The 11,909-nt window shown below is 40.6% G+C and overlaps 1 protein-coding gene across 1 annotated transcript in view; it reads left to right on the top strand.

The window, feature by feature from the left end:
• Positions 1-8,558, top strand: part of cfap61 (cilia and flagella associated protein 61) — a 35,760-nt gene extending 27,202 nt beyond the window's left edge. Inside the window, exons 20-25 of the mRNA XM_030404922.1 lie at positions 14-309; positions 1,885-2,212; positions 4,166-4,248; positions 4,496-4,707; positions 7,944-8,031; positions 8,285-8,558. Of these exons, the coding sequence (XP_030260782.1) occupies positions 14-309; positions 1,885-2,212; positions 4,166-4,248; positions 4,496-4,707; positions 7,944-8,031; positions 8,285-8,437 (1,160 nt within the window). The 3' untranslated portion in view covers positions 8,438-8,558. The remainder of the gene's footprint in view (positions 1-13; positions 310-1,884; positions 2,213-4,165; positions 4,249-4,495; positions 4,708-7,943; positions 8,032-8,284) is intronic.
• Positions 8,559-11,909: the final 3,351 nt, after the last annotated feature.

Below are 11,909 nucleotides of genomic sequence, written 5' to 3' on the forward strand. Positions count from 1 at the left end.
TGTGTCTCTCCAGATAACGCCGTTGTCTACGGAAACAGCATCGATGTCTTCACCACCGTGGAGACGTTGCTCAGCCTCGGTGTCCAGGGACATCGTATCCACCTGGTCCTAACACCTCCTGAGCCCGCTGCCTCCTGCCTTAGCGACCCCGATGTCGAGAAGGCTGTGGTGACAGCCATGTCGAAGGCCGAGGTCCAGGTTCACCGTAACTGCACGCTGGCCCAGATGAACCACGGAGAGAAACACCCCGATCCTCTCACATCTGTGTCATTCAGCAACGACGCAGAGCCTCTTCATCTGCAGTGTGGAGTGAGTCAAAGTTCCTTTTTTAAAATCCACTGGATGATTTCACTGCTTACCAAGTCAGTTATTAGTTTCAACAAAAGGAAATATGCTCCAAACAATGGTGGGTGAGTGGCCAGCGGGTCTGGTGGAGCTGAAAAGCTCACAAACAACCGGCTGAATTCAGCAGCTTGAGGCTGTTGGTTTGATGTTAATTTCCCTCCTGGAAGCAGACTGTTTGTCAAACACAAAATGATTTTGGTGTGCTTCCCGTTTTCATTGTTTCAGATGGTAAGTCAGGATCCTACAGATTTTTTTTTATTCTGTATTTTAGATTAGAACAGAAGCTCTGTATAATCTGCATGTATGTACTATCATACCATGCAGGTTGCAAAACATTCAAAATGTTGGCTGAGCAAATATCTTCTGAAGAGGAGAAATAAGTCCAAGGTTTCACACAATGTGTTCTGCTGAGAATTCCTGCGTGTGGGGAGCAAGGCTGAGTGGTGGCGTTGTATCCAGATTTTTTAATGCATCCATGGCTGAAATATTTTTCTTGGCCAGGAATAGTCATCGTCACGATAAGGCTCGCGGACAACCAGCAGAAACTCAGGAAGTCTGACAAGCAATTGTAGAGCACATAACTCATTTCACATAACAAAACCAAGAGCCCAACCAACATATCTCTGAGCCACTATCATTGGCTGTAATTACAGATATATTTTTATTGGTGTGTATGTTGTCTAATATGTCCTGATGTGAAAAATTTGCAGGAAAGTATATTGTTTGAGTGCACTCATTATGGACAATAACGAGTCTAGTCCGTAATTGTTAAATATATTTTTTCCATATCATCTACATCACTGTCAAAAGTGTCTGATAACTATATATGAGGGTTAATTGCAACAAAAAAAACGTGTGTTTATGTATATATATTATGTACTGGATATATAAAAAACATATATATCGGTAACAGATTTTTTTTACACAAAAAAATCCATTATCAGCCATTTCTTAATGATTATGATTTTTATGTTTTCGTTTTTGTACAGATTAGATAATCAAGGATTTAAGGGAGATGTATTACGCTCATTTTCAGGTTCATAATTTTATTTTGGGTTACTGCTAGAATATGTAGGTTACTACACATCAGTTTTCTTATACTGTCCAGTGCCCCTGTGTCCGAAACGCTCTGACTAGCTCCTGTCTCTTTAAGGCGCCCCTCCAGAATACTGATTGGTCAGCTCACACATGCCTGAGCCAGCACTGCTCAACATGTCACTGGTCTGCTCTGTTGTGTTTTCAGCTTCCAGTTAGCTTCACTTCTACTGCGAAAATAGACATAAATTATGCAAATGTTTGACATGGTGATGAAGTGAGATGTCAAGAAGTCACTAATTGATGAATATTCAACAGACAGAAAATTAGTCTGTATCAATTTTCTCATATAAGATTAATTGACGATTCAGTGCATTAATAAGTGCTATTTAACAATTGCTTTAACATAAACACACCCTTTGGTGTGATGAAAAACAGCGATGTTAAGACTTTGATCCTGTAATCACGAGAAAGCATTCCCTTTCTTTCATTCCCTCCTCTCAGGTGTTCTTTAACCTCTCCAATAAAGGAGTCGACTACGACGCCTTCAAGAGCATCAACAACTCCTTCCTTGTCTTCGACAGCAGACTCGTCATAAACGCATCTTTCCACACCAGCGATGAAGCCATTTGCGGTGCCGGCCCGCTCACCAAATACTCCCGCAGCTACTACACAGACGAGTGGTCGCAGGCCAACTTCAACTCAAAGGAAGTGGGTCAGGAGCTGGCGGCCATGTTGCTGCCCCTCTTCGACCCGACGCAGGAGCCTGCGGACGAGCCTCCACCTGGAGCGGATCGTCTCGTGCCACTGTACAAACAAGCCAAGATTCAAGGTCTGAACTGTTATCATCAGTAGAAATTCATCAGAGAGTTTGAGCAGATATCTTCAGTTCGTCCCTATTTCAATGTGCGTTAGACCGAAGGAAGTGAACACACTTTGTTGTTTGTTTGTTTGTTAGGATGATTCATCCAGAATATTTATGAGGAAAAATGCTACCTCTCGAGCCCTGGACCCAAACCAGCTCATCCTACTTCATTATTTAACTTTAAATGTTGAGAAGTCTTATCACAATTACAGAATTCCTCCACGTTCATCAGCAGGTGTCAGCAGAGGTTTCCATGCTCCCGGAGTCTGTCAGCTTGCCTCGACGCTCTCCTCTTCCCTTCCCTCCGTGGTTCTCCCCTGCTTTTATCTGAGAGAATTTGCACTGCCAATATTTTCTCATTATGTTTTTGTGGAACATTTTCCAATCTTTCACCCACCCACCCACAGCCGATGTTATTGTGGCGGACACTCAAACCATAGCGGAGCGTAACAATGGCGCTTTGTGCTGCTGCGCATTCGCGCAGTAACCAAGGCCACTCCACAGGTTACATAAACACAACAGCCACTCTGCTTCGCCCATCTCGCGGGGATGAAACACACATGAACTTTTCAGTGTTCAGGGAGAGCGCGGATGCCACATCACCGCCTGCAATCTGAGTTCATTGCTTCACATCTCTACTCCTCTGTGGGTGGACGCTAACAGTGAAATGCAAATTATGATCTGTTGTTGCCACAATTCTTGGTTCAGCTCTGGAACAGGAAAAATATTTGAATATTCTTCTTCTGATAAAAGCTCCTTTCTCTCAACATCAACATCATGATATTTTTACAAACGTCAGGACGTGAGGAAGTTTAGTGTTATTATTTTAATGGATGTACTCCGGACATTTTTCAGTGAGAAACAGGTGTAATTGTTTATTTTATTTACTATAGTTGTGTCCAAAAAAGTTCAGAGAGAAAATAAAGAGGTTATTAAGGACACTGAAGCAAAAATGAGTTGTTTTTCTTAAGAAATATAAAATCCATTGAACTGGAACAAATAAGGTAGCTCGGCTACAAACATTCCTTGTTAACCCAGAGAAACACACTACCTGGGTTTCCTTGACAAATCAATGCTGCAGAGCGTGATGATGTAATGCGTTCATGACGGAGTACCTGAGCGCCCAACAAGACATACCACCGAAGATGATACCACTAAAAAGCAGAGAAACTGGACTTTACATGAGTTTACCATTTTAGAACCATAGCTATTTTTAAGCCCCACCATCTGCCTGGGTCTTCGATGGTTAAAGATATCGATCACAATCAAGTCTCAGTATATATAGTATAACAATTGGCATCTTCAGATTCTTGTCAAACACTTCCTATCCTAAGATATTCGCCTCCATGAAAAGCAGCAAACTCTTACATTTCAGAAGCTGGAACCAGAGAATCTTTGACATTCCTTACATAATTCATTAAATCGTTTTTCACATTTTTCAACCAGTTGTTTTCAGTTGTCTAACACAAAACAGCAAAATAGATGCTGCTTTCCCTGTATTTTTAACATTATTAAGACACAGTTCACCCCACAATCAAAATCCTTTGCTTTTCCTCTTACCTGTGTTGCAATGTACCCATCTAGATTGTTTTAGTGAGATTTGCCAAGTTTGGGAAGAATTGGCTTTAGAGCGGTCTGCCTTCTCTCCAGTGTAATGGAACTAGGTGGCATTTGGCTTGTGGTGCTCAAAGAGCTACATAAACATAAGTTTCTAAACTCATCAGCAATGTCACTTTCCAGAAATCATGACCCGGTTACTCACGAGAATCCACAGACTTTGCGGTGAGCAGTTTCTTGGAGGAACTGCCTTTCGTCCCATCCTTCTCATTCATTCATTGATTGATTTTTGTATTCTGTTACAACATGAATGATATGGACCACATTACTCCTTCACCTTCATCATGTGTTTCCTCTCCTCAGGGGGGAAGCTGCCCGGAGGTTTCAACTACCTACATGTTTCCAAACCGCGTGCGGCCAACCTGACAGAACCTCCTGCCAGACATGTAAGGTTTTTTTCCTCGAATGTGTCAGTGGTAGTTCTTCACTTGGTTACTCATCCTTGAGTGAGGATTGATTAACATAGTCCCCGACAAATGTTACTATTTCCTCAATTGTGACACATTTTTAAAGATTTATGTCTTCAGTGAGAACCAGTGGGCTTTGGGCTCAGAGCAACTTTAATCCATCTGCGATCAGGTGTACAAGTCAGAACAAGTTCTCTCGCCAACTGGTGTGTTCATCCATGTACAGTTACAGGACAGACGCATTGTCACCGGACGAGTGGAGACAGGAAACTACTTCTGTTTACACCTCGACTGTTACGAGCTGGTGGAGACGCTCACCTGTCTGTCCCTGAAGCCCCTCCCCGTCTACAATTACCTGAGTCTGTACGGGAAACACCAGCAGCTGCTGGGCCAGCTGCTAACACGCTACAACCAGGGCCTGATCCACGACCTGTACAGGTAGGAGACAGAAGGGCTGTTAGTGTTCGTTTTGAGGGAAGAATACCTACATGTATATTTTAGTATTTGTAGAATGAAAAGGATCCAGCCAGGGTTTCAGATTCAGTCAACAAATATCCAGCTAGTAAGACTTAAAAAAGATCGTTCTGGTTTATTAAAGATTGATATGGCAGACTGACCTGTGGTTGTAGACCAGTCTTAGATTTGTTAAGTGCAAATACTGTACTATGGTACATTTTTCAGGTATCTGTACTTGAGTATTTATTTCTATGTCAACTTTTGACTTCCCGACACGTGAAGACAAATACCTGAACTTTCTCCCCCTCACATTTTCAAAACAGGCTCGTTACTTTAGCGTGATGCATTTGAGGGCAATTATGGATTATTTTTAGTTTTGCGTCATTGCACGCCGCCTTCCCGACATCACAACACTGATTTCAACCTATCAGTGCACATCACACACGGCAGGCGTAGTGAGAAGAAAGACGCAAGAAGACGGAAACAGACAGAGAGGGAGACTGGAATGGGGAGAGAAGGCGTGTTAGTGGAACAGCTGGGTTTAATAGCCTTTGAATTATATTAATACGACGTGAGCTTCAGTTAGTTTTGCACATAAATGGCCGCTAGGAATGTCCTTCAGAACACCTCAGGACATTTTCAAGCCGTGTTTGATTCGATTTAAACACTTCCAGTCATCGTACCAGAATACAGTACATGTTGCTATTTTCAGTTGTGGATCTTGGTACTAAATATAGCGGATGGCATGCGGTGTTAAAAATAGCTGTTTTCATAGCCAAGTTCTGTATCAAAACAAGACGCTCTGACTGTCTGTGAGACTGACAGAGGATTTTTTTTTTTTTCAGAAAAGTTGCAGTTTGTCAGATTTCCCATCATTCATCTGCTGACTGATGACCTCACACGTCAGAATAACACATAAGTGGTGTGAACAGGCGAGAGAGAGATTTGGGCCTTCACTGTCTTTTGTCCTTGCGCTGTCTGTGTGTTTGCTGCTATGACTTTGCAGTGTGTGTGTGTGTGTGTGCGCGCGTGTGTGTATGTGTTTGTCAAACAGCGGGTGACCTGCTTCTGAGGTTTCAACACAAATGACCCTCAGATATGGACGTCTATTGTCCCCCGCCTCCTAATCTGTTTATGCAGCCCCCCAATCTGTCTTTGTGGCCCGTTCAGGACGAGACAAAGCCGGAGCCTCCCCGCTGCAAGGGCTCAGTCGCCGTCACGCCGCTCACTCAGCTGACTCGTAAAGTCATTGTGGAGGCTGACGGAGCATCGGGAGCCGTTAAAATAATTGATTGACCGTGTGGCGGCTGGAGGTTATTCAGTCAACACACTCAGTGTAGCCGCTCGTGTGTGTGTGTGTGTGTGTGTGTTTTGATTCTTCAAGGGTTCGCTGAGGGTCAGTTCACCCAAATTCCGAAGAAAGACAGTCACACACTTATGTCTCGTGTCTAGCTATGCAGACAGCCAGCCGTGGAAGAAGTGCTCAGCCCTTTTACTCAAGCAAAAGTGCCAATACCACAAAAATACTCTACAAGGAAAAGTAATGCACTTAAAATCTTCCTGAAAGTCAGCAGACGTACTAAAAGACGAGTGGGCGTCGACTGCAAATACTATTTCATAGATTTGAATTTCTTTACATACAGTTATCGAGTTTAGTCCAGAGATTCCCAACGAAGGAGTCAGATCCATCCGAAGGTTCACCAGATAAATCTGCAGGGTCGTGATGTGATAAATGGGAGAGGAAAGGAGACAAAGGGCCTAAAAACAGTTATTTAAGAAGTTTAGAGGGGAATGTTGTTCTGTAAGGGAGTCATGTGCTAAAACGTTTGTATATTACCTTTAACAATGCATATTAAGCAAAATTGTAATCCTAACCTGAAAAGTAACTAGTAATTGGAGCTGTAAAAACAAATGTATTGACGTAAAAAGCTCAATATTTTGCAACAGCAGCTTTTCCCCCGAAGTGTTTCCGAGTGGTATTGTTGGCGCCGCTGTTGCAAAGACAACTGGATTGTTTCTGTTTTACTCCAAGTTGCAAATAACAAAAACTGAGGACAAAACATCTTTTTATGCAGTCATTTAGTCTATTATACAAATGGATCACAAGATGCCTTCACTTTTGTCTGGGTGGCCGTCGGCGCTCTGGCAGACATAATTGTGTAGTGATGGCGAGGTTTAGAGGGAGCCAATGTAAAACGCTAATGGTTTTATTACATTGTGCAGTCAACATTTACTTCATTTTATTTATTTGTTTGTTTATTTAAAAGGGACAATGCACATCAATTGACATTTTCAGTTAACACTCAAAATGTAAATATGCCAGAGTTAGCAAAAAAGCTCATTTTCGTCTGTAGTCCCTTGGCAGGTCAACACATCATCACATTACATTAGTGGGAAAGAAAAGAAAAAAAAAATGTTTAAGAAGGATAGAAAGCAAAAAAGAAAAAGAGAGAGAGAGAGAGAGAGAAAAGAGACAAGTGCAGTACAAAGAAGTGCAGCACTTAAGATGAAGTAGGTCAGCTATTGATGATTGCAGTTTTGGTTGTTTTTAATCCATCTCTTAAGTTTTGTTTTACATGATAGATAGCTGGTGCTTTCTCTAAGTTCAATAGGAAGGCAGTTCCAGTAATTTGCGGCCCGTACTGAGAAGACTGTTTGGCCAAACGTGCTACGTCTATACTACAATGACATGTTGAAGCAGAAAACGTGTCCAGTGCCAGTTTAGGTTCTTTCCAAAAGTGCTTTGGAATCTCAGTTGTGACACCTGATGAATGATAGTTCAGTATTCACTCTCTTTAAGCTCTGTTTTTCGTCTCCACCAACTCCTGAAAGACATATCTGGATGCTCCATTTTGTTCATTACATAATAGTCGTTTTTACCTCTTCAGGCCTCAACAAACCATTAAGATTAAACAATCTGGGAGGCGAAGTTCATTCTTAGGTTCACAGTCCACAGCTGTGACGTGGGGCAGAGACAATGCCTTACTTTAAGTGTTCATCAGCTAAACAGGTCGGTGTGTAGAGTGTGTTTTTTGATTCTTTTTTTAATCATTGGATGGAAACCCAACAGGGTAAAAACTAAATTGCTGTCGGCAGTCATTTTCTGGGAAGGAGCTTGTTATACGGATGTGATGTCCTGAACCACTGAAGGCATACAGGTTGTCAACAGCAGGGATTGTTGGGATTCAAACAATAATAATTGTGTGTATCTCCTGCAGTTTCTTCAGACAAAGCTGGTGTTTGGCCGTTTGTCACGACAGATTCGCCGACTTTGAGCAGGAGCTTCAACAGATCACCTCAACGACAGTTAGTGCCTTTAATTTTATCTTAAAACTTACCTTTTGTTTGTTTTTTTGTTTGCAACGGTGAATGGCTGAAAAAGAACAGAAAAATAATTATTGTGTAATATAACAAGTAACAAATGTAAAGTGCCACGGCCAACTTCGCAGTCTTAGAAGGTAGAAACAGGTCTGCAAGTTGACTATGTTTAACCCACAGAAATATGCACCAGTAACACTGAAACAGTGGATTGCAGCAGACTATCTTTTTGTATCTGCAGGACGACGAGTCGTGGCAGCAGCTGACGGAGGACGCTGACAACTCAAGCGTCCTCACTCCGGAGAGTCGAGCGGCTCTGAGGAGCAGCGCTGTGAAATATCTGAGCTACAACCGTAACCTGCTGCCCATGTTCGCATACCCAGGACAGCTGTGACATCATCAGTGACATCACCATGTTGTCGATGTCTTTTAAGCCTGACAAATGCCTTTAAGCTACAGAATAAACTGTTAAACTGAACAAATGCACTTTATTCATAAAGTTATGACGTTCACTGTTTCTGTTTAAATGATGTACGTCTGACGGCCACTTCTTTGGATGGTTTCAATCTTGCATTGATGACACCCATATGGACTTGCTTGTCTCGTCTTCTTCTCTCTTGCCTTTGTTGGCACATTGCTTCTTTTCTTTGCATATTAGCAACAACTCCTGTCCATCTGAATGTCAAGAAACCAGTGGCTTCTCACCAGCATGCTCGTGACTGCGTAATAAAAGCCAAAAATGACGCTTAAAAACATTGCTCAGTCGCACAGCTAGTGGTCATATCATTTGGAGGGCACTTTTAAAGAGAAAGACAAACAATTAAAAAGAAACAGCAGAGTGTGTTTCCAGATGGCGGGGAATGGGGAGAGAAATTAGTACCAAGCCCTTAGTGTCTGAAGTCTGATAAATGTCCTTGAGTGATGTCACTTGAGTCAGCGTCGGTTAGAGACGACAAGTTTGAAACTGAAACAAATCTGTTGTTGTGGAGGTAGAAAGAAGTGAGTTGACCAGTCGTCTGTAGTTGCTCCTTATCCCTGCTGCTGGACACATTAGCTGCGACAGGCATAAAACGCTTGAACCTCCGACTGAACTGTCTGTAGTCGAGTTGCATTGTGGGTAATGTAGTGAGCAGAGTCTTTTTTAATTAGTTTAAGAATTATTTGGCTACATTGATTCCAATTTTTTCCAAATGTGCTCTCACCTGGGCTGCACAGCACTTGTAACAAACTCACACTGATATATTTTGGGACTTCTGTGAATAAAAAACTAAAGGAACTTTCACCAGATAACTCGAATGGCTCACCACTTAATTGAGGTTGGGAGACTGTAGGTTATGGCTTACAATACCTGCTTTTGTCACCACAAACACAGCTGGAAAATGTTCCGATGTCTCTTTAAAAATATCCAGTTTATTTGCGCTTACAAACGTTGAAAATTCGTCTCCAACAGTCTCTGGTTTATCTGTCTTATCTACATTTTTCTCATGTAAACATCAAATTAATTAACTTTTTTACCTCTCGCCTAGCTCTGACTCCACTACCATGACATGAGAGTCAGCTCATATACATGTAATGGTGAACAGAACATGACAAGTGTTATAGAAATGCTGGTTTGGTACATATGGAACCTACGCATTTAATTTATCTGTGGTTTGCAGAAATGTAAAATGTCAACATTTAATTTTGGCAAGTTGTCTGAGATGAGAAGATGGTGTTTATGAAAAACTGTCCATCATGAGTCTGCTGTATCGTTATAGAACTGCAAGGTTAAAACAGTGGACTACTTTTTCAGTGCAGACATCTGATAACCGTTTTTTTTTTGTCAAACTCAAGTGAAAGCAAACAAGCAAACTTTCCAAGAGTGTTGAGTTATTTCTTGAAAAAAGAAAGTCGCTTTAATTTGTCTGCAGAAAAGTCCCTTAACTTGATCCAATAAGTAATACATTTAAGGGAATTTTCACTAACTGTAGAGATGTAAATATGAGCAACATTAGGTCAGTAAACATTACAAATGAATGTCAGTTCTTCACATTAGAAATGAGGGATTTTCTATTCCTTTATGTTATAGTAACTTCAAATGAAGGTACTTTTTAATGAATAAAGTCACTGAAAGGTTCTTTTAAATTTTACATCATTTTGATTTTGTTCCAAAATTTGAGCCCCTCTTTCTTTCCAACAACACTTTTATCTCATGTAAACATCTTATTAATTGTCACTTTATGTCTGTGATCTGATGTTTATCTGAGCGTAGAAACTCCTGACTCACTCCAACGTGAACACGACGGTCAGTAGACAGTTCAACAATTAGTAAATTGTAAGATTTAGGATTGAAGAGGTTTCTGCCTATCTCCTCCACAATGTGCCAACTGTAACTGTGAGTATGAACTCTGCCCTCAGTGACTCTGCAGCCAGCGTGACCAATCACACGGCCCGTATAGCGGCTGGAGATGAAAGCCTTTGGGGGGGAGGAGGAGGTGGAGGAGGAGGAGGAGGAGGAGGGTGTCACTCTACAGCTGTATGATAATGAGGCTGAGCTGAAGCCTGTCGGGAAAATAACCGCACACACCACAACATATGTCCACACCTACAAACAAACCCGCAAGCCCCAAACACTGCTGGTGTATCAGGTCAGATATTACAGGACTTATATATGATCAGCAAGGGTTAAAATGTTACGATACAATGACACAAATCATGAGATTATCCTGAGTTCTGGTGACAGAGAGACTTTTTAATACAATGTTAAGATATTTAAGACACACATTTCTTGATTGTCTTGATGAAGTTTGATATTTCTATGATACTTACCAAGGGTGTGCAGGGTTCTTGTTGTACTCAGTAATATATAAAGTAACTTTAACGGTTACTTTACTTCACTAACTGATGTTCTTGTCTTCGATAACTTTGCTATAATGTCCATATTTTCTTCTGGTGAGTCAAAAAGACCATTATAGTGTTTTTTTATGCTAATTAACTATGTTTTTAGAATAGTATAATTCGTCACCAGATGGTTTTCTTTAATATATATGTGGAGTTCTTGCATTTCAATAACAACTATAGAATACGAAACATAATATGCTGCATATCATTACATGTATTTCATATTAAACAAACTCATCACCTTCAAGAAAAAAAGACTTTGCTTTTAAAGTAATTTTGGTCCGTTTTAAGTCTTAAAAGTCAAAATAAAAGCCAGCTGGGTGACAGAATTTCTCCAAACAGGTTGATCAACTTGTTTCAGGGATTTTGTATAAATATGGGTCCGTGTTTCAAGGAATAAGGCAGAATGAGGCAGGCTGCTGAGATAAATCAAGAAAAAAAAGTTATTACTTTGATTTAGTTTCCTTTTAGGTTATAGTTTTCTTTTGTGTGTTTGCATTTATAGCTGTGAAATGTGTGATTTTTCTGCAGGTGGATTTGTTGTTTTCTAAAATAAGTTAAAGATTTAGGATTATATATATAGTTGTATGTTTTGTTGGAATCCGTTATCACAAACTACACGAAATGTAAAAGCAAAACTCATCCAGTTCAGGAAAAAAAGAACTCACACTTTTTGAAAACATTTGGTCGATTTTGAGTCCTAAAAGTTTGGTTTTGCCAGCGTGGTGAGATCATTTCAGTCAGTTTCTGTTCAAATTAAACTTTTTCAGGAGTATTCTGTGTACTTGTGTTTTGGTCTTGAAAAACAAGACAGAAGGTTCAGGCTGCTGCTGTAAATCAAGAAAGAATTACACGTATTTCTGTGATTTTTTTCGGATTATAAAAAAAAATGTACAAACTGACATTACTTCAGATTAAACTGTATTTTTTAAACAACCATTATATTTATAAAGTTAAGGACAATTTTAATTCTAAGCAGTTATAAC

Source organism: Sparus aurata, chromosome 22 (genome assembly GCF_900880675.1).
Source record: "Sparus aurata chromosome 22, fSpaAur1.1, whole genome shotgun sequence".
In the NCBI taxonomy this organism is placed as follows: Eukaryota; Metazoa; Chordata; class Actinopteri; order Spariformes; family Sparidae; genus Sparus; species Sparus aurata.